Source organism: Tripterygium wilfordii, chromosome 6, assembly GCF_013401445.1.
Source record: "Tripterygium wilfordii isolate XIE 37 chromosome 6, ASM1340144v1, whole genome shotgun sequence".
NCBI classification, from domain to species: domain Eukaryota; kingdom Viridiplantae; phylum Streptophyta; class Magnoliopsida; order Celastrales; family Celastraceae; genus Tripterygium; species Tripterygium wilfordii.
In genome coordinates this window covers 6,377,242-6,399,743 of record NC_052237.1, presented here as the reverse complement: position 1 = coordinate 6,399,743, position 22,502 = coordinate 6,377,242, and the positions used below count along the sequence as shown (strand labels likewise).

At 37.8% G+C, this 22,502-nt stretch overlaps 3 protein-coding genes across 3 annotated transcripts; 2 read left to right on the top strand and 1 right to left on the bottom strand.

The window, feature by feature from the left end:
* Positions 1-267: 267 nt before the first annotated feature.
* Positions 268-4,677, top strand: LOC119999391 (F-box protein At1g70590). Its single transcript, XM_038846917.1, has 5 exons — positions 268-951; positions 1,636-1,769; positions 2,005-2,187; positions 2,529-2,711; positions 4,347-4,677. The coding sequence occupies exons 1-4, from the start codon at positions 408-410 to the stop codon at positions 2,694-2,696; spliced, it is 1,029 nt and encodes a 342-aa protein (XP_038702845.1). The 5' UTR covers positions 268-407; the 3' UTR covers positions 2,697-2,711; positions 4,347-4,677.
* Positions 4,678-5,893: 1,216 nt separating this feature from the next.
* Positions 5,894-12,828, bottom strand: LOC120000045 (copper methylamine oxidase-like). Its single transcript, XM_038847915.1, has 12 exons — positions 12,334-12,828; positions 11,817-11,926; positions 11,422-11,727; positions 11,042-11,154; positions 10,605-10,935; positions 10,296-10,511; positions 9,951-10,187; positions 9,520-9,705; positions 8,258-8,398; positions 6,863-7,131; positions 6,393-6,474; positions 5,894-6,243 (listed from the first exon to the last, which is right to left on the bottom strand). Exons 1-12 carry the CDS (start codon positions 12,575-12,577, stop codon positions 6,121-6,123), a joined length of 2,358 nt encoding a protein of 785 aa, XP_038703843.1. The 5' UTR covers positions 12,578-12,828; the 3' UTR covers positions 5,894-6,120.
* Positions 12,829-18,946: 6,118 nt separating this feature from the next.
* Positions 18,947-22,423, top strand: LOC119999353 (protein DETOXIFICATION 29-like). The gene is made up of 8 exons (XM_038846859.1): positions 18,947-19,405; positions 19,522-20,063; positions 20,179-20,265; positions 21,261-21,317; positions 21,409-21,647; positions 21,759-21,877; positions 21,972-22,058; positions 22,168-22,423. The coding sequence occupies exons 1-8, from the start codon at positions 19,082-19,084 to the stop codon at positions 22,225-22,227; spliced, it is 1,515 nt and encodes a 504-aa protein (XP_038702787.1). The 5' UTR covers positions 18,947-19,081; the 3' UTR covers positions 22,228-22,423.
* Positions 22,424-22,502: the final 79 nt, after the last annotated feature.

Sequence of the window (22,502 nt, the reverse complement as noted above, 5' to 3'; positions counted from 1 at the left end):
AAAGTAAGTTAGTTTTCAAAATGGAGTTTTAAAAATTGCTACTTTTCCAAAAAACCCTTGAGCTAGAACTTGGAATGTCGATCACAAAAGAGGACAAATTTCAAAAGGAAGGGATATTGTTCGAGAAGGCCAAAGAAAGGCCTAATGGGCCCATATAAGCCTTGTAGGTACAATTGAGCCCAACACTCTTCTTACCCAGTCGGCCACATTTCTGTATTGGGTTGGCGGCCTTGGGGCTGTCACTGTCGGTTGCGGACTCTGCAGGACTCTGCGGTCTCAACTCTCAATCAACGCTTTCTGTGGACCAAAACTTTTTCTGTAAAAACAATCGTCTCCCTTGCTTTGCTTTCAGTTTCAGTTTCATTCTCTATCACGCGCACTGTGTAACCACTGGAAGGGTCACCAAGATGAGGCAGCCAACATTGCCGAATAGATCAGACGGCTCTCGGTTGTCAGCTCTTCCGTGTTGGAGATACAACAGTGTAAAACAGGAGCACCGCTCCAGTCGACACAAATCTAAAGTTCCGATTAAGACGACCACAAACAATTTCTTCTTGACATCGTCGATATCGGAAGATCGAGATTTCTCCGCTCTCCCATTCGACTTATTAACGAAGATCGCGGCATCGTTCACGCTTCCTGACCTGCAAGCGGCGTCGTTGGTGTGCAGGTCGTGGAGGGACGCGCTCTGTCCTTTACGGGAGGCTATGGTGCTGCTGAGGTGGGGGAAGCGGTTCAAGCATGGGAAAGGTGGCGTGCGGCCCAACACGGAGAAGGCTCTGGAATCTTTCTTGAAAGGCGCCGCACGTGGCTCCACGCTAGCCATGGTTGATGCGGGCCTCATGTACTGGGAATCGGGGAAGCGAGAGGAGGCTGCTGCCTTGTATCGAAGAGCTGCTGAGCTTGGCGATCCAGCTGGACAGTGCAATTTGGGAATTTCTTACTTGCAAGGTATTGTATTTTTTTTACGAATTCCATAAAAAATGTGGTGCACATGCATATGAATCCCGGCTCTCGTTTCAATTGGTGATAGTTAGGCTACCTGTGAAATATAGTAATTTGCATGCGCTGCTATGGAGAATTTGACACCGTTGATTTAAGGTATAGAAGGAGAAGATTTAGGGCTTTTCATGGTATTACTATTTATGTCAGTAAAAGATCATTTACTGACAATACCAAATTCTTAACTTAGACCCAAAATCTGAACAAAACTGAAGAAAAGTTTAGACCAATGAATAATCTAAAGTAATAAGTAATTGTGGCAATATTCTTACACACACATTTCTCATCAAGAAGAATTGAGTATTCAGAAATGGCAGCATGTTGCTGAAAACAGTAATATGATGCCTCTATTGGATAAGTGTTGTAGTTGATGGACTGATGGTTTGCTTGTCCCTACTTCTTATTGGAAATTTAAGTTTGATGAATTTATTTGATGTTCATGTCCTTGATTGGAGCACCTGAGTTGTTCCTCTGGTAATGACATAATAGTATTTTTTAAAAAAGAAGAAGAAAGATTATGCAATATTTGATCTATGAGAACCATATAGGGTAAAGCTGGGGAGAGAATTTAATGGAGATTGAGCCTTTTTTATCCTTCATTATTAATTATGTACGTTTATTAAATGTCTGCAGGTCAACCTCCAAACCCGAAAGAAGCTATAAAATGGTTGTATCTAGCTTCTGTTGCTGGCCATGTTCGAGCTCAATACCAGCTTGCACTTTGTCTGCATCAAGGCTCTGGAGTGGATCTTAATCTACAAGAAGCGGTAACGTCTTGTAGATTTTTAATGTTTTTGTGGCTTTACTTCTCGGTTAAGAGTTATTTTAGGGTCCAGTATTCAATATTTTCTCATTTGCACTTTGGTAATGCTTAGTATTAACCGTGTTTCAGAGTCCTGTTTCTGTTTTCCGAGGTCGCATATTTCATGTGTTAGCCACTTAGTTTCTTCTTTATCTCATCTCACCATAACCCTTCTCTTGATAAGTTTATCTTTGATACAGGCTAGATGGTATTTAAAAGCTGCTGAAGGTGGGTATACACGTGCCATGTACAATATTGCTTTGTGCTATGAAGTCGGGGAAGGTTTGGGCCGCAGTCATCGACTAGCGAGGAAATGGATGAAGAGGGCAGCTGATCGTGGGCACACTAAAGCTCAATTTGAACATGGTCTTTGTCTATTTTCAGTATGTGAACCTCTACTATCCTTATTATATAGAGTAAGACTTCCTGAGGCAGACTAAATAGACATGATTCCTATATAGTCATGTGGAAAATTGGATCCATATATATATATAATTAACATGTGTTAGGACTTAGGACTTTTTAGAGAGAGGCTTCTCAAATCAATTAAATTTTGTGCTCAATGGCAATGGAGTGTGCAAGATGAATTAGGAGTAAACAGAGCCGGTCACATCAATATGTGATATGATTGGAGTGTCTCTCTGTCTCTCAACAAAATGACTTCTTATGTATTTTGGGTTGTTTAAATCTAATGGATGTGCTGATGAAAACAATATTTGGGCAGGAAGGAGAGTTGATGACTGCAGTAGTATATCTGGAACTTGCTTCCCGGGGTGGCGAATCAGCAGCAGTTAATGTTGAGAACATAATTCTTCAGCAACTGTCGGCAGCTTCACGCGATCGTGCCATGTTTCTTGCTGACAGTTGGCATGCTTTGCCTTCTTGTCGATGACATATATTAATGATGGTTTGTAATCCTTCTCCTAATTTCTTGTTTAACATATCTGAATTCTCTTAATCCAAGCTGGTGTGGCAATTCATGCAATTTAAGGATTTTTGATGCGTAATTACATTTTATTTGGCCGTCTTTCCTTTAGTAGTGCTGTATTCAAACCATAGTTTCCAGAACTGGACCATACTGCCGGTCAAACTGGCAAACCATGAACCGGCGGTACAGCCGGTTTTTTGCTAATATTCTACCAAGCATCAAACCTGGGGAAAATAGGTTGAACCAGCGGTTTGTTAAAAGACCAGCTGATTGGTGATTAGAGACTATTGACGGCGGCTTGTGACAACGTCCACACTATCCTTGGCCGATCTGTGAGACACCCAGAAGGAGAAAGGTGTTTGAGTTTTTGATTTTGGTGGAGGACATAAACGAGAGATAAAATTTGGTTCGAGAGATCTAAATAAAAATAGGGTTGATGTCTTGATGATGGAGTTTTTAAGGTGTAATGCATAACGAGGACATAAACGAGAGATAAAATTTGGTTCGAGAGATCTAAATAAAAATAGGGTTGATGTCTTGATGATGGAGTTTTTAAGGTGTAATGCATAACGAGAGGAAAAATTTTGGGTAAAAGGAAAATGAAGAACCAACGATGAGGAGGATGAGATCATGGCGGGCTTTGGCAGAGAGAAAGTTGGGGAAGAGAGAAGATGAGTTGTACAGATCACGAGATAAGGTGAGAGAAGAATGAGATTCATTTTTCACCTTACAAAATGTATTTTGGTTTTTCAATTTTTTTCAGAAAATATTCATTAATAATAAGATATCATAATTCGACACATCTATATACCATCTGTTACTAGTATTTGACTATTGACTTTCTGAATTTTATTAAACTATCATGATAATAAAAAAAATTTCACTTAAATGTTAGGGATCCCAGTAAAAGAGATCTCAATCATCCCAGTAGTGAATCTTATCCTTTGATTGATGTAAGTATAGGGGCCCACAAAACTTGGTGATTAAATGAGAGAGTGACACATCCTTTATTAGGGTAATTGAGATCCCTATCACTTCTATTTAAAATTATATCGTATTTTTAACATAAGCTGTTCCCCGAACACATCATAATTATCATTATTTTTTATTTTTGAGCCATATTGTATATAGGTAGTATATACTATATATTATATAACTAAATATATAATAATTTATTGTGTATTATAACTTGCGGTTCAACCTTTATCGTACCGGTTGAATCTCGACCCTTCAGTGACACCGTATGCATGGTATGGTTATGAAAACTATGATTCAAACACCAATTTATGTTCTCTTCAAGTTTTGTGGCCTCGTTTGGCCTGGAATATTGATAGAATTTTAAACTGTGATAATGTGTCTGAAACTCTGAGTTGATTTTTGAAAGTCTTTTCATCTCCTAATGGCACCAGATGCTTTTCTTCTAGGCTTATGAAGAATTAGAAAATTTTCTTAGCATTAGAAATTTAGAATCTTCTTAAGAATTACAGCGCTTTAAGGATTAAAATGGAAAGATCATAATGGCACCGTGCAGCTTTATACTCTATTGGCAGTCATTGTGACTTGTTATAACCCTTGTATAACTAATGCAACCTACTCTATCGACAATGTTTGTAGCTTGTTGTAACGAGGGCAGATAAATTGGACATCTGCGTGAAGTGTTAATAGCTTGAAGAGGAGTTGGTAGAAAATTAATCGCCTTTATGTTCACTCATCAACTGCTAGTGGAGATGGCTGATTGAGCTTTTTGCCTGTCTGGATGAGCAGGAGAAAATGTGGTTTAACCTTTTGTAGTCGTTTGATGTCCTTTGTACGTGAGTTACACTATTGGTGTGAAAAATGAAGAGAAGTTTTCCTTTCAGTCAAATGCCTGGTTTGTATTCTGCAAGAGAATCTGCATTGTTCTTGTGGAAAGCAAAAAATCTGAATCGGTGAAGGGCTTTTTTTTCTCAGTTACTTTTTAAGTTAGTGAGATTATCCACCCTGAACATGCCATCACATGAATGAAGAACTAGGCTATGATTGATGTGAGCACCCTATACCTTGCCACATATGGAAGTTCGATCCATTTGCTGCTTATGCTCTTTGCATACAGGCATGTCCATTGACAATTGTTACTTACTGTAACTTCCTGACCTTTGTTGGTCAAGCTGAAAGCTTGAGAAAAATCAATTGTATCGAAGTGAAAGCTCAAGGGACAGTTGAATATAATCTTCCCTTGCAGTCGAATGAGATAAATTATAAAATCCTCGGGACAAATAGAGATTTTGAGTGATTATTGTAGCTGCTGCAGAAGATTTGGGTGTTGAAGAGCAGTTCATTATTTTTTGAGCATATTCCTTGGTGCAATGGGTTGGCATGATTGTGAATGTGCGAGATGGCGGGGTATTGAGACTGCTCTTCTTAGAGCATCATGGAGGGTGGATCAGAATGGTTTGCCATTGAAAGGTTCAAATACATGGTAAGAGGAAATCCAGCTGGGTTAAATGATGAATCACTAGAAAATCCAATAGACGCCCTGTTGCCCAATTGTGCTGTTTCAAATGAAGGTCTTAAGGCATGCTTAGTTTTTATTCTGAATATAACAAATGTAATCTTTCACATGGCTTGTGTGTTCTTGGTCGCACCCATGTCTGATTTATGAATTTCTTGGTCGCAGCCATTGTCTATAACCTGAGTGCAAGTCTTGGTTCATTCCTTGCTCGCATGTTTGTTTGTCTGTCTATGATTCTGAGCTTTCTGGGCAATTGTTTATACCTTGATAGATAGATGACAGAGTTTGACGGCGCGTGTGGAGGAGCTACATATATCACTTCCAGGAATTTCACGTAAATAGTTAGTCATAGGTCAGCTCTCTGTTTTTGGTGGGAAAAGCTCGAATGACCTTACCCGTACCTGAAATCGACACAGGTTGATAGTTATAGTCATATGTCTGCTCTCTGTTTTTGGTGAGAAAAGCTCGAATGACCTTACCCGTACCCAGAACCGACACAGCCACACAGGTGGGTGAGCAGAGAATACCTATTTCCACCACCACCGACTAACTCAATTTTAATCTAGATTAGATAACATATTTTATGAATCTATGATAGTTATATCAACCAAATCAACCTACATAGATTATTATTTTGGAAGAGTGAAACCAAATCAATTTCAAGAGGAACTTAAAACCCAATAACAGCATCAAATAATCCTATTGAAGCAAAAGTTCTGTTGCACGCATACCATTTTCATGGGATTACAAATAAATTACATCACACAATACAATCTTTGCTCTCACAAATGATACTTTATTCATATTAGATAAATTAAAAGCCAAGAACTGGGATAATGGCTTCTTGATTATTTGACAAACTTGAAATCAAAAGTTTGTAACCGTTGCAAATGACATTCAAATCTTAGCAAGTAGTCCATTCTGGATTGGCTTTGACACAATTCCGGCATCTTTGAGATCCATATCGCTTGCACACGGTGGGACATCCACTGCTGGGGAGCGGTTAAAGAACCCATGCGGCTGCAAATCAAACACACACAAGAAAAAAATTTAAGACCAGACCAATAGACTATCATTGTTTCCATGGAGACAAACACGTAACTTGTACAAGTAATGCGTAAATATTATATAAGAAGAGAAGATTTAGGTTGTTATGTTGTGGGAAGTACCATAAGCATAAAACCAATTCGTTCCACCGGCATGACAGGCCAGTCTTCCAGTCGGGGAATGTGTGTGACTCCAAAAACATACCTGCAAAACATTAATGGCTCCCACACATTAGCATACTGCTAAAATTATGACATAAATCTGGAATTGATACATCTATGCCAAGTTTGAAAACAAAACACTCGATTTTCTAGGCATAGCTCGCCATCAAATGCTTTAACTGACCAACATGCCTAATGTATGCAGATAAAAGATCATTCTTGTGTCGTAGTATGCATATATAATTTGCAATAACATTAGAGTAATTATTCCCTCAGCTAAACAAGAACTATTAGATAGGAAAAAAAATTCTCAATATTAAAGGGAAAGGATTTGCAATAACATTAGAGTAATGATTCCCTCAGCTAAACGAGAACCATTAGATAGAAAAAAAATTCTCAATATTAAAGGGAAAGGATCAAAGTGGACATACCAAAGAACTATGTCAGTTTCTTCTAGTGATCGATCTTGTTTCACCCAAGTGGCCAATCCCTCTCCTACACGTGGATTTTGATTCGGAAATTCTCCTCCAGGGTACATTTCATCAGATGAATAAGGTGTAACCCAAAAGTTATGCTTCAGAAAAGCAGCTCTTCTCAAGAATTTCGCCTCTGAACCAGCTAGTGGTAAGCAATTAGTGCCAGGTACCAGCTTGTAACCTGTTAGCTGCCCAGTACGGTTGACAGTTCTTGTGTTTCTCACCTAAGACACAAGAAAAGGCCAGCAATTCAAAGTATTGATAGAATAGCAACAATAATATGATAGAGGTACATTCAGCAACTCCCATAGCAGATCCATGGGCAAAGGAGAGAACTGCACAATCCATATCTCTATCCAACGTGGGTATCAAGCATAAGATGTTCTGTACTATATGTACCAGGCATCAGAAAACAAAATTAATGCCATCAGGCACCAACTAATTAAACTGTAAAAGAGTAAGACAAGAACATGGGTGGTTGCTGGTTATTGCTAACTTTCTTTTTCTTTTTCTCCGTTAATGTTAACTCGAAAACACGAAACTATTGTAGGGTAGCATACTTTCTTGGAAGAGTCATCATACTGTATATATAAAGTTGAAAAGTTGAGAAGCCAAACTACTCTTTTCTTGGCAATCACAGCTGACAGCTGCTTACATCCTTATGTCCCCTTTGGTGCGAGCGCAAGAAGATGAGTAGAAGTGACAAGACCCCAGACTAATTAGAGATTTTTATATTTAGAGCCACTACTTGGTGGCCTTGCTAACCCAAATCCAAGACCTCCAAGCAAAAACATGTCTAGGGAAAGCAGAGGATACCATCCACATAGGAAGGCGAGTTGGTTGCTTGAGTACATATACTGGGAAACTAACAGTCCATTTGCAAGTACAGACTTTAATAAAAATAACCCAATTTATGCTGCATTTGCTTATAAATATGTAAAGGTAAGTAACTCTCGTGCATAACGCTCCCACAGTGGACGAGGTTGGGGAGAGGTAGTAGTGTAGTACACAGACCTACCCCACATAATATGTAAGTGACTATTTTCAGGAATTGAACCTGTGACCTCTAGATTGCACCCCTGCAACTCTACCATTGGGCCACATGTTCGCCTGTATTTGCTTATAAATGCGTTCCAAAAGATAAATAACCAATTAACTGACTCTGCCAGTTAACGGCAATGAGCCACAATCTTTCTCCTCAGTCCTCACTGGTCATGCAGTGCACCATCACCCTTTCTTTTCTTTTCTTATCTTTGAAAACGTGCACGATCACTTAGGTGATACACAATCTAGGCCTTCTAGCACCAAATACAAACTGTTTGAAAAATTAGAGTGTGAGTATAAACTTACAATCCAATGCCGGGCACTAAAAGGATTACAGTCACGCATGGCTTGCAATTCAGATCTGAGAAGTTCCTCTTCAGCATAGAATGCATTGTTATGAACATTATCTTTCCCTGGTTCTTCAAGTTTAACATTCACCTCCACAACCTACAGGAATATTACAGATTGACCCCAGACTATTTCTCAGTTGATGAACAACAGCATATTGATATACAGGAGAAACTAACCAACTGTCGTAGTTAAAAAGTTTATGCCAAGAGCACAACTAACCATGCAATAATGCAATTTAAAAGGTCATTTTTAAGTTTTCGATGATACACAGAAGCCCTTCAAAAGACCTTCAAGGCCAATGAAGCATACCTTTTATGGGAGACTTACCAACCACTAAAAGGAAAAACAAACCTATTGAAGCACTAATATCCAGTGCAATATGATGATTAAATTGATCGAACCATAAATCACAAAAAAAAATTATCAACACGATAGATCTAATATAATACAGGCATACAGCAAGGGAAAATGCAATTGTAACAAATTCATTCTTTTAGTGATTTAATTTGTAACATTGTCATCTAGTTTGTTAGAGTAAACTAACCACTTCAGCGCGTTGACTGTCCATATTCTTTCAAAATTTGCCTGAGCAATTTTCAAATTTCGAGTGACTAAAATGAAACAATTGATCGTTGAGTGACTGAGTTGAAACATGACAAATATTTCAGTGACCAAAAATTAATATTTGTGGCAGCATGTGTGTGTGTTTGAGTTGTTTTTAACTGTACACTAAAATATTCAGTAGACAGAAATAGAATTGTCTTTGCCACAGTTTGGAAATACCCTTATTTCCCTTCATAATTACACCTTTCCAGGCTACTATCTAAATTTAGTTGATGTCTTTGAGAGCATGGCTTGAATTTGTGGATCTATTCGGTCTACTTTGTTCAAAGGGTATGCTACTTTTTTTTTGGTAAGTTAAGGGGATGCTACTCTTCAAGTTGAAATTCAGAAAGTCCTTCCAAGTTCCAATAACTCAAGATTGCAAACCAATATTTGCTTTTATCTTTCAGGACATGAATTTTAGGTAAAATATACCATGATATTCAGTAGTACAATAAAACATTCAGGGCTTAACTGAATGGAGGTCTCAAAGAATTGTATTGTTGAGCAAAGATTTTCATTTACGTGGAAATGAAGAATGAAGACATGACAGGCTTCCTACTTTAGAACTGAACAAATTGGAAGAAAGACTCCCTGACCGGAAGTAGACTTACCTGATTGTATGCTTCACCAGGCTTACAATCAACTGCCATGTCCATTCGTGCAACAAAGAAGTGTTGATGGACAGGAGCATATAATCCAGGAGCAATTGTCGTACCATATTTCCGCACTTCTCCAGGTTGCAGAGCTCCTAGACTAAGTATTCCAGTGAGTTTGACCTCAGCTTCCATCTTGCCATCCTGCACCAAAAGTCAGCATTACTAGGTTCTGTTTTCTTAACTGGGGTTGTCTTTCGTTCAACAATCATTTCCCCAAGGAGCTAGAATCGATTGCTGTGGATTGTAGAACAAATTACTAACAAATGAAAAACAGGAAATGTTCCTCGCACTCATAAACAATCCCAATATAGCCATCACGAGAGCAGCTAGTGAGAGCTTTGTAACTATTAAAGGGGAAAATCAGAATCAGACTGACACTGACTTACCTGATAAAAGTGCCAGAAAAATCCATATTCATAGTTAGCCACAGTGCAGATGAAGGAAACTGAGAGCCTTCTAGACCGTCTAACTTCTGCTAAGCCCGTCCTCCAATCTTGATGCTTCCATAAAATCCCATGGTCCTCTTCATGCAGACAGACACAGTTCTCAATAGTTTCAACACCTCCAGTGAAATTTATGAAGTGAGCATCGAAGTACTTGATATAGCCCAAACAATCACAACCCTGCAGCACCAAGGTGAAATTTGTTTTCCCACTTTTTCACTAGAAACAGTGTGTATGAAGTAGACAAATCAAAAATAAAAAATAGAAACAACAAAAGGTAAAGCTGACCTTCTTAAGTGAATGTGCATTTTTACCCAAGCCATCTTCCCCTGCATCAAATGCATTCTTCCTATAATGTGGGTCATTTGGATCTCCATAAGGGACCACCATCTCAACAAAACTCAATCTGTGAGCCACAGGTCTACGACCTCGATTGCCGTCAACATATGCGACAGAATATATAACTAAACCCTCCCGGGGAGTGAAACCGATTCGGAAATTCCACTACGAACAGAAAGGCGGGGAATTAAACATTCTGAAGCCTCTAATTTAGTCGATGAAGAGCAGTTGCACAAACAACAGACAAAAAGCAATTACCTTCTGCCACTCAACAAAGTGCCCATTAACACGAAAACTTGGACCCTCTGGCTGAATAATTTGTAATGGCTTCACATCACTACGATCCACACCTCCTCGAGTTTCACCGGCAGTGTAATTTCTCAAAGGATCAGCTGGTGGAAGGGGAACAAGTTTACGGTCTTCAAACTCAATCACCTCCATATTTTGCATATCAACAAGCACATGAATCCCTTCTACGGGACGAGCATAACCATTTTCCATGGGGCAGTCACTCTCAGTCCTGCAGAAGATAAGCGGTTTAGCAAGCCTGTGACTGGGAGCATCCGCATTGCTGTGATATCCAACACACCTGTGTAAAAAAGGGGCCCACTAGCCATTAAAAGGAGAGCAAGACATGCAGTGGAAGCATATTCTCAGTACGCATCGTGCGTGAAAGAATCAAGAGACCAACTAACCACGTGTCAACCATCACAAGATCCATATCTTCAATGCCTCTCTTTTTCATCGCCTCCCGAAATGGAGGAAAGTCCTTCACTACAGCTTCACATTCAGCATATTCGGTAGCATCCTATGATGACAAAAACATGAAGATGTACAATAATGTTGGAAATATGAAACAATGCATATTAAACAAAGAGATTCAAACCAAAAGAATCTATGAAGATCCATGCATATCAAAACCTAAACTCCACGATCAACGCATATAAGACAAACAGAACCTCTTTGGAGATTCATGCAACTTGTATAAATTTTGACATGGAGCTCACATTGATACTGAAATCTCAATCAAGAATAAGCTTCCTTGTATAAATTTTGATTAAAATTCAATCAGTACCATGGGAGGCTGAACATCTGGAACCACTTTGGATGAAACGACTTTACCCCTGTGGTGGCCACCTCGAGTTGCAGCATGAACTTCAGATAGTTCAACAATCCATATGCTTGTCTCGTTTGACCTTTTGCTGTAAACAACAAGTCTTGCTTTCCTCGGAGGCAGTTTAGTAGGAATAACAGGTCCACCTTTAGTTCTGGGAAGTAATGATGGCTGGAAAGGGGGAAAGAAGTATGCATCTGCCAATGCAACAACCTGCTTATCCGGTTCCACCAAAACTATCTCAACAAAACGCATGCTATCTCTAACCTGAAAAATATATTCCAAATTAGGCAAAAAGACAACCTCAATAGTCTTGTTCAAGCATATTTTGAGCTAATAGATGACTGGTCATTAACCTCAGGGGTTGCTCCAGCAGCTCTAACAGTAGACACTGCCACAGCAATTTCAGCGGCAGATAAAGGGTCCAAAGGATGGCAAGTTTGAGCCCTCGTCATGATTGGGATTCCTGTGTAGGTAAGTTACATCAATTAATAACCAAAAGATAAACAAATGCCCTATAAAAACTTATAATCGGTAGCAAACAATGAGCAATTATTTTTGTGGAGTCAAAAACTGGAACTAATAGGCATGAAATAAAAAATCAAATCAAACATTTTCTAAGATGCAAATTAGACGCTGTTCACATGGATAAGATCTCAAAATTGAACATCCAAAAGGAAATCACATCACTCTCTTTGGAATGTATCACTGAAAGTGAAGTGTTTTCAATTATTTGCAGTCCTACTCTATTTTCTCATTAAGCAAACTACGTGTATTGATAACCACGAAGAAGCGAAAAGCATCAAACCTACTGTGATTACGCTAACAGAAAAACAAATAAAACAGGGTTTATATCTATCTATCTTGTTTCACCTTTATTGGAAGCAGTTTTAGTAGTATCGGAGAGCGGATCGACAGGACGGATCAGGGCCGCCACTGCAGCTCTCTTCCGGATAGAATCCTCAGAGGCTTCCGACTCCTCAAAGTTCCAATTCTGCAAAACTTCTGTTGCTGCCTTTCGAACCAAACTGGCAGGAGAAGTGGCAGAAGTGTGGCTGCTCTTCTTGTCGGTACTGTCAATGAAAGAAGGCGTCGCTTTTTCCTGAGTTGAGGCCATTGCAAAGGATTAGCAAGCTGACCGTATCCACCGTAGTAATTGTCACTGCGGTATATCACCACTGACATACAGCAAGCAAGCAAATTGTGATTTTTCTTATCAAGCTAACCTTTCCCCTTCCTTCCACACACCACCACCACCACCTTCCCCTCCAAATTCCCTGCAAATTCTTGTTCTTTCTCTCACTTTTCTAGAGAAAGTAAAATGGGGGTTTTGGGTGGGAAACGTAATTGTGGCCCTGTGGGAGAAAGTAGGTATATGGGGCTTTGGATTCCTCTAATTAAATATTTCTGTCCTGGTCACTGCCAACCAGATGGCATCGAGCACTAGTAAACAAACAAGGCATGGACTTGATTCTTGAATGATAGGATAAGAGCATCAACAGGTCTTCGCCCAGACAACCTTGCGTAATTAAAATGAGTTATGATAGCTATCTCAACAGTTGATATCTTAGTTATTTTAGTTGTTAAGTTATACGGGATTCTTATATCCATAGATATATGGAGTCCATTAATTTATTTGAATTTTGTGCGTCCAACTTAATAATTGAGATAGCAATTTGCTAGATCTTTTTATCATTTTGCTTAATTTCGACATTCAAATACTCAAGCCAGCTTATATTTCCAAATTGCATTCTTCTGATATGACATGTCACCCACTGATTTTCTGATAAGGTTAAATAGTATAATATCAATTGTTTGTTCACATGTAATATGTATTTAACTTTAATTGGATTTCACTGTCAACAACTTAAAATATTTGACCAAGGTTGAAGGAAATTGACAACTAGAATTCATATATAATTTTGCACGGTCCGTGTTTTAAAGTTATATAGTTTTAATGCTAATTTTAAAAAGGTGTAAATGAAAGGGACGAGCACATTTGTCTGGATAATAAATTATTTATGTAGGAAAGCCACGTTGCACAAAAAAAGAGAGTATATCCACGTTTGTTGAGTTGATCTGGAATGCCATGCACCACAAGTATAGGGTGTGATTGGATAGTCGGAAAGTTTTATGGTCAACACTGAGTATTTTAGACATTTGTTGCGACACCAATTACCACATCGGCCAGGATCAATTCTTTTCCTTAGCACCAATAATGTGTTTTTTTGGAGGAGATGAACCATGTCTTATAGTAATTTCATAGTTAAACACGCTTTTACAAAAGCACAATTAAGATGAGTGACCTCTTGAAAATACAAAGACGTGTGGGTCTAATGTATTCATAAGAATTGGATAATCCAAAATTGACAATATTGTTAATGTGTGTGGAGTAAAAATAATTTTAATAGATGGCACATCGGCCAAGATGGTGTAGAGTTGGTGAACTTATAAATTGGGTGGTCAATTTCAATTAATAGATCGATTTTTTAGTTGCAAACTAACCTAACTTATATGGGTATCCATCAATGTTCTTTTAGCGCTTCACAAGAAAACCAAACATCTCATTTCACAAAAACGTCTCCTACACAAGGCTACAATCAAGTTACACATATTTGAACATTATTCCACCAAGCAATGCATATACCCATTACACCTCGAATTAGGTCCAACTGAAATAAATCCGGTGTTAACTACAAGATAATGGGTCTGTTTGGGAGTGCTGTCAACTGTTGTGCGATGCTGTGAATTATAAAACTGTGGTGTTGTGAGGTGAGTTGGAACGCAAAAGCTATTTGGCGCATCACTTTTAAAACTATGATGCTGTGTTGTGAGGTTCGTTTGGCGTATCTAAATTACAGTTATATTAGATGACTAATAATATTAATATAAGATCACTTATTAGCGTTTACATTGTACATTAATCTAAAATAAAATAATTGACCTAATTTGATTACGTGAGATAATCCAACATATATTGTGGTGAGCTGATAAGAGATAATAAATTATGAAATTTGTCAAATTTTAATTATAAATTCTAATAAATGATTTAATTAATTGTTTTGTACTTTATAACTTAGTAAAGTTTATAAATAAATTTTTATTTAATAAAAAAAATCAATCCAAAAATAAGATTCAACTATCATTTTATTGAATATTGTTAAACTTTAAAAAAAAAAATTGACATGCCTTCTTTTTAATTTTTATTATTATGATGCCACGATTACAATAAAAGTAAAATTAAAATTTTAGAACCATTTAATGCTGCCATGTGTACTACCACTATGAGATTTAACGAAACATCTTTCCGTCATTTCTGAAAGACGGTGATACGCATGTAGTAACAGTGATTTTTGCGTTGCGTGAAACACGTTACCAGGAAAAGCAAGTGGGGGCACCGCAACGTGCTGGACCACCAAACACCTGAGCTCCACTGAACGGAGCTTTCTACCGTAACTCAGTGCGTCCGGCCAGCTTGAAACGGACTGCCAAACAGGGATAGTAAACCCTAAAAAGAAACCCAATTTAGATCTCGTAACTTCCAAGTCCAACCAAAGTGGACCGGGCCAGTTCATCTTGTCAAAGTTCGCGGGCAGGACTGAGTTGGCCCGCGAGTCTCAAATTCCATAACCCGGCACGTTAGGGCCCAAATGTCAGGCCTAACGAGCCCGGCCTTATTTTAATTAAAATACGAAGGAAAATGTGCTATTGCATGAGTTGGCCCATCCCGCGCACCTCAAATTCCATGGCTTGACACGTTAGGATTCAAGTGCCGGGCCTAACAGGCCCAACCTTATTTTATAAAAATCTGAACTTATTTTAATAAAAATTTGATACTTATTCCCTTACTAAAATATAAAAAAGCTTTTGAAAATTTTAAAAATTGAGACGGGCCGGGTGGGCTGTGAACGCTAGCCCAGCCGGTGAAGTGATGCTGGGCCAGGCCGGGTTGACTGGTTTGAGGCTCATTTGCCACCTCTAGTAGTTGGACACCTTGGACTCCTATCAAAGTGTCCCTGAAAAATATGAGCCTAAATTCCCATTTCCCTGAAAAAAAAAGATGGTTGCATTTGGATATCTCTACAGTATACATGGAGTTATGGACCCCTGAAATACAGACCCAGATGTTGGACCAGGCCTGGTTAGGATCCAAATAATGAGTCAAAGCCTGGCCTGAATCTGCCTTTGATGAAGCCCATATGCCACAAAATAAAAATAAAAATAAAAAATTCAGTACTTATGTTTCCAATTCTCAAAGATATTGCACACACTCATTACATAAAATCTGCTTTTGAATATATACCCTAGCCTCAAATAATAAATTATAATTATAATTTAATATGGTATGGTAGCTTTTATTTGGTAAAGGCAGTGCCACTTCCAATATTTTTTACAAAAGCCAAGGAATACCTTTCAAAAAAGTGAAGATAAAATATTACAATTACAACAATTATATATTATAAGCTAATGTTAATGAAGTAACGAAGCCCAATGAAAGTTCAAATATGATACTATAAAGAGATTTGTAGAGATTATTCTCATTAATTACCTTAACTTAGATTATTACATACACACACTTACAGAGAGGGTAGGAGAAATAACTAAGAAACTACAAAGAAATTTCAACTTTCTGTCACAGAAAAAGAAAATAAGAGAGTGATAGAAAGTATAAATGCATCAACTACTACATAGAGTAAGAAAACAAACATATTACAAGTCTCACTAACGAATGACTTTTCAGTGCCATACTTGTTAATAGATAGATAATTTTAATTTATAACCCTCAACAACACGTTTTCTTGGAAGAAAGCATTATGTAGTAATTCTGTAGTTAAACGTACTTCTGCGAGAATACTATTAGGATTGGTGACCTCTTGGGAATGCAAAGTCATGCAGGTTTGATGTATCAACGGAACAATATTATTGATGTATATTGGGCTGAAAATTCGAATAATAGCATATGGATTCAATATTTACACGTCAACTTGAGCATCAAAGATAATAGGACCGAAAGAGACAGACCAGAGAGAGAGAGAGAGAGCATTTAAGGTAGAAATTATCAGGAATCAAAACCATGAATTAAAGGAATATACATTACAATAAGCAAAGACAAGGCCATACATATATACATGATCATTATTCATCAATTCATTCCCGAAGAAGGATTTATAATTATTTGAGCGGGGGATATATTAATTAATTTCACTTTCGCATCTGTTACCCGTCCATATACATATTCATATATGTATGTATGTGTGTATATATATATATATATATATATATATGTCTAGCTAGAATCAGGAATTATCACATCGTTGTCGCCCTCATCATCTACCATTCTCTAGAAGAAACTACCATTCTACGTGGAATGAAGGGGATTGAGATTCATTTGAACATTGACTGTTAGACAAGTAGTACAGCCAAAATCAACCTGAAGCAGCTAAAAAATCGAAATGTTCTATATGTGTGTTATATACATACATATATCAACGTGTATATATATGACTTGCAAGTTGCATCAATTCAGCTCCCCAACAAATATGTTTTCATCATGCATGCATGTTGCCAAGCTCCCAGAGAATTTCAGGATGCTTTCGTTGATTATAGTGCCCATTAATTACTTTCAAATAATTAATCACGTTTTGGATTCTGAGTCCTGTCAAGTCAAACACTCAAACCTACACCACACATGATTACCCAAAAAAACATGTAGATGATCATAATTTAAAAAAAAAATTAAAAAGGTCTAGAGCAATAATCTCATATTGCAAATAATTATAAAAATAATAAAAAAAATAATTATAAAAATAATAATAAAATAATTATGCTTCAGCCAGGATCATTTGTGGTAATTGCAAGGGATATGATGATTGCCTTAACGTGCAAAGGAGTAATTAATGACATGTGGAGGAGAGCAATGATTCAATGTGTACCTGAGATATGCTAACATAATATTTGAACGATAATATTATCTTTGTTATTTATATCGGCAGTGCTAAATGTCCTAAAGATTTTGTTCGATCAACTTTTCTCAATCCTATGTGTCATCCCACATAAGCATGTCACATCATCATTTTGTCTCTATATACACTCCCTCTCTCTCATTTTCTTCTCTTTTCCCCCTTTCTCTCCCTCCCACTCTCACGCCTAAAGAATCACCACCATTGTAGCTCTCCCTTCCGGCCATTGATTGGAGCTGTCAACCCACCAAAAAGAAGTACCCGACCACCACGATCATTTTTCGATCTTCCACACCACCCATCACCCCTCATATTGTCAGGAAAAAGCCCCAAAAGGAGGAGGTCACCATGACACAAACCGCGTCGATCTGGCCATCTTTGGTGATATCTCCAGAAATCGACCTCATATTTGGATTCCAAGCGTCGAGACGCACCTTATCCATCCATTTTCCAGCCAGATAACTACCGAATTCTGACGACCCGAGCAAATTACATTGTTTTAAAAACAATGTAATTTGTTGATCCGGGCATCCAGCCACCTCTAGTAATGCTCCACCCACATCCACCTTCAGCAACATTTTACATATTTGGAAGTTACACTGTATTGAAAACAATGTAAAACTGTGTTTACAATCATTTGAATGAATATGCTTTTGTGGACTATTTTTTCCTATAGCTTATATTTATCTATTCTGAAAATTACATTCAAAACAATGTAATCGCAAGTCTGTTTGGACCCAAAAAAAAAAGGAATTGCATGTATGTGTGTAGAAAAACAATGTAATTGCATGTATGTATGCAAAAAAAAAAAATGTAATTGCATTTCTTTTCTGCAAAAAAAATGTAATATCATTCATTTTCAATGTAATTCGTGAATATGAATGATTTATTTATCTATTTGTGATTAAAGGAGAGATGATAAAATCATGAAAGTAGAAGAGAAAAAGAAAGTGGGAGATAAAAATTATTGTGGCATTTTTGCTATTGAAAATTATTGTGACAAATTACGTGTAGGGATATTATGCTTTTAACTTATAACAGATTGAAATAAATAGTAAAGAAATATTAAACAATATTTTAATTAATTTAATAGACTGACAATAAAAGTTCGATACATTTTTATATATAAGGATTTGTCTTCTCTGTTTGATACTTTGATTCCTTTTGGTCTTATTTTCCTTCTTTTTTTTGTCATTCTCTGTTTGGCTTTTGTAGAAAATAAGTTTAAAGAGACCAAATGGTAAATTTAGTCTGAGTATTCTTAAGTTTTTGTCTCTTCACGTTTTGGTCCCTTGTGGCTTTAGGTCTTAGTAAATTTTTTTTTTCAGGATTTAGAGTTTAGTGTATGGTTTAGAATGTAAGGTTTAGAATTTGAGGTTTAGGATTTAAAGTTTAATGTTTAAAATTTATGATTTTGTTTTTCAAAATCATCGATTAACATTACGATGATCTAAAATTCTAAATGATACCGTAAAAAAAGTATAATTTGGAGGGTGATTTGAGGGTAATTACAACACATTATAGCTAGTAGTTCGTCCGATTTATTTTTTAAACAAGTTTATGAAAAACCTAATGATTTAAAAGCAATTATATAATGGCACTTTCATGCAAACTTGGCCCCAGTCGTTTTTGGCGTGAACGTCTCTGTGTGTCTCCGGAACATGGAGGATGTTAATCAGTCACTCCTATCTCCGAGAGTCCACGAAGACCAACACCAGTTGCTTCCAAGCCAAACAACAAACACCTCCTTCGCTTCCGAAGTCGAAGATATCCCTCCGATCAATGGCGTCCGTGATTTCTTTAGAGAGTTCAACAAGGAAGTCAAGAAGCTCTGGTACCTCGCCGCCCCTGCCATCTTCACCTCTCTCTGCCAATACTCCCTTGGCGCCATCACACAAACCTTCGCCGGCCAGGTCGGCACACTCGAACTCGCCGCGGTCTCCATCGAGAACTCCGTCATCGCCGGATTCTCCTTCGGCCTTATGGTGCGTCGATTTCATTTCTTCAAAAAAAATTTAATTTTATAGAAAAACAGGTAGTAATTCGAAATCCGAATCGAAACTAGGGCTAACGAATTAAATCTTGTTGTGCGATCGATCAGCTTGGCATGGGGAGTGCATTAGAGACACTGTGCGGTCAAGCATATGGAGCAGGACAAGTCGATATGTTAGGAGTGTATATGCAGAGATCGTGGATTATACTAATCACTACAGCTCTGTGTCTTAGCTCGGTATACATATTCGCCGGACGGATTTTGAGGCTAATCGGTCAAACGGCAGAGATATCAAAGGCGGCGGGGACACTATCTTTGTACATGATACCACAGCTGTTCGCTTACGCAATCAATTTTCCGATAGCGAAGTTCTTGCAGGCGCAGAGCAAGATGATGGTGATGTCGCTGATAGCTGCTGCGGCCTTGGTTCTGCACACGGTTTTTAGCTGGTTATTGATGTTGAAATTGCATTGGGGACTCGTCGGTGCGGCGGTTGTGCTGAACGCGTCTTGGTGGTTCATCGACTTGTCGCAGTTTTTGTATATCGTTAGCGGCACATGTGGACGAGCATGGTCTGGATTTTCGATCAAGGCGTTTCACAATCTTTGGGGCTTTGTTAAGCTATCGCTCGCATCAGCGGTGATGCTTTGGTGCGTGCGTTTTCCTTTTGTTTGTTCTGAATTTTGATCTCTTTTTATTTAATAGGTTTTTAGAAAAATACAGAGAGTATTTATTTAAACTAATAATGAAGATATATTTGTGCAGCTTGGAAGTATGGTATTTCTTTGTATTAATTCTGTTCGCAGGGTATCTAAAGGATGCAGAAGTTTCTGTGGACGCCTTGTCCATATGGTGAGTGTTTATAATCTCCCTTCATGAACTAATTATACTAATTAATGCATATTCTTTGTGTCATTTTTTTTTTTTTTTTTTTTTTTTGATTATCGTGGGTGTCCGGGCCAGCTTTACGCGCACCTCGACTAATCCCACGGGCCCTGAAGTTAACGACCATGTAAGCCTCCAGTGGCCCTTTGGGGGCTCGAACCTTGGACCTGTCAGTGTAACTGTCCAGGTCTTACCAGCTGAGCTACCCCTCAGGGTTTCTTTCTTTGTGTCATTTTTGAATACATGGGAAGGGGAGAGAGAGACTCAAACTTGATACCTCTATGAAATATCACATATATGAGTGTCATCTGAATTATTCATAGAGACGTGGTTAACTTTTTGTGTAGTTGTGGATTTGTCAATCTCGACATCTATTACAATATTTAATTCTCAAGTATATTATATATATCTATATATACACGCACGTCCAGCCAAAAATATGTTCAAAATGTCAGACCATACTTTTTGTTAGTCAGAGAAGACAAAAAGACGAATTCGGGTCCAATTTGTATAGCCTCTATGGGGCTCTCCGTGCATGTGACCATAAAATCAAATTTTGTTTTCTATATGTGGGATCTTATCGTATATGTGAACTTGAAACATTGAATTTAGACTAACTAAAAAAAGGAAAGTGGTTGGAAGTTAGAGCAAATGGGTATCAACTCAAGATTAAAAAAAAAAAAAAATATGCATAACACTTTTAATTTCTCTATGGGGAATCATTTAACCATGTCTGACTGACGATCACATGTAAATATGTAATCATGTATCAGCTCAAACCAATGCACAATAATAAGGATTTGGGGAGCCACCAAATCCCAATAATAAAATGCATACCAAATAGTGAAAATACCAAAACAAAACTTTGGTTTCGACTTCCTTTCTCATGATATGTCTTTTTCTTTCTGTAATTTTCTCTTTATATTAATTATTTTTTTTGATGCTCTTTTTGTTGTTTATAGCATGAACATATTAGGATGGACACTCATGGTAGCTATTGGAATGAATGCTGCCATAAGGTTTGTGCTCCATCAAGCTTAATTTTTCAATAATTCAACCAAAAATCCGTCATGATCGATGTTCACATGATTCTAACAAATTCATTTCTAGTGTGAGAGTCTCCAATGAACTAGGAGCAGGTCATCCCAGAACAGCTAAATTTTCATTAACAGTTGCTGTAATAACATCAGCTGCCATCGGTATTGCGTTGGCAATTCTCCTGCTGATAACAAAAGACAGTTACCCTTCTCTATTTACAAGCAGTACCCCAGTCAAACAACTTGTTAAAGAGCTAAACCCATTTCTCGCTGCTTGTATTGTCATCAACACTATCCAACCTGTCCTCTCTGGTAAGTATTAATTGGAATATCCATGAGATATATACATATATATTTATATATACACATAATTACTAATTAAGTCCTTGTAACTTTTTGTTCTGGTTTCTCTGTTTTTTGAAGGGGTGGCTATTGGGGCAGGATGGCAAGCTGTTGTAGCTTATGTGAACATAGGATGCTACTATGTGGTTGGAATTCCATTAGGCCTCTTATTGGGTTACAAGCTTGACTTTGGTGTCAAGGTTAGCATCCATTAAATCAATTGATCGAATGAAGTATGTGTTTAATTTGTTGGTCTGAAACTGAAAGTAAATATCATTTTCAATAATCTTTCAGGGGATTTGGTGGGGAATGATGTGCGGGACCATTCTACAAACTTGTATTCTTTTCTGGATGATTTACAGAACCAACTGGAACAAAGAGGTACGCATGCATGTATATAATAGTACATATATTGTCTAGCTCTAGTAGCTAGCCAGTACACCAATATTGAATTGTGCTTAATCTCATATATGCGACGTCGCAAATGCAGGCATCCATTGCAGAAGACAGGATAAGGACATGGGGAGGCCCCAGTGAGTCCAAAGAGTGAATGAGACAAGAAATATTGCAGAATCTTTGGCTACTTTGTATTTCAATTAGTTATTCTTGCAATAAGATAACTAGATAACATAAAGCATTAATTTTCAGTAGTTAATTGATTTTGTTACTGGAAAATGCTGTTCCCCTAAACCACATTCTCAGTTTGCGATTGCTGGGTTTTTGTCGTACAAATGAGCAATTGAACATTTTGCTTGTCTAATCCAAACCCCCTTGCCCGTCCTTGGCCAGCATTTGTTGTTCGGACTTGCCATTCCCAAATCCTAT

Bases quoted from the DNA above. Each gene is read 5' to 3' on its own strand.
- LOC119999391 (XM_038846917.1), top strand. From the start codon at position 408: ATGAGGCAGCCAACATTGCCGAATAGATCAGACGGCTCTCGGTTGTCA. The intron at 952-1,635 runs GTATTGTATTTT...AAATGTCTGCAG, and splicing joins GGGAATTTCTTACTTGCAAG to GTCAACCTCCAAACCCGAAA. The intron at 1,770-2,004 runs GTAACGTCTTGT...TCTTTGATACAG, and splicing joins ATCTTAATCTACAAGAAGCG to GCTAGATGGTATTTAAAAGC.
- LOC120000045 (XM_038847915.1), bottom strand. From the start codon at position 12,577: ATGGCCTCAACTCAGGAAAAAGCGACGCCTTCTTTCATTGACAGTACC. The intron at 9,706-9,950 runs GTAAGTCAGTGT...CTTTTGGTGCAG, and splicing joins TTTTCTGGCACTTTTATCAG to GATGGCAAGATGGAAGCTGA. The intron at 8,399-9,519 runs GTAAGTCTACTT...ATATTCCTGTAG, and splicing joins CTGGTGAAGCATACAATCAG to GTTGTGGAGGTGAATGTTAA.
- LOC119999353 (XM_038846859.1), top strand. From the start codon at position 19,082: ATGGAGGATGTTAATCAGTCACTCCTATCTCCGAGAGTCCACGAAGAC. The intron at 21,648-21,758 runs GTAAGTATTAAT...TGTTTTTTGAAG, and splicing joins TATCCAACCTGTCCTCTCTG to GGGTGGCTATTGGGGCAGGA. The intron at 21,878-21,971 runs GTTAGCATCCAT...ATAATCTTTCAG, and splicing joins AGCTTGACTTTGGTGTCAAG to GGGATTTGGTGGGGAATGAT.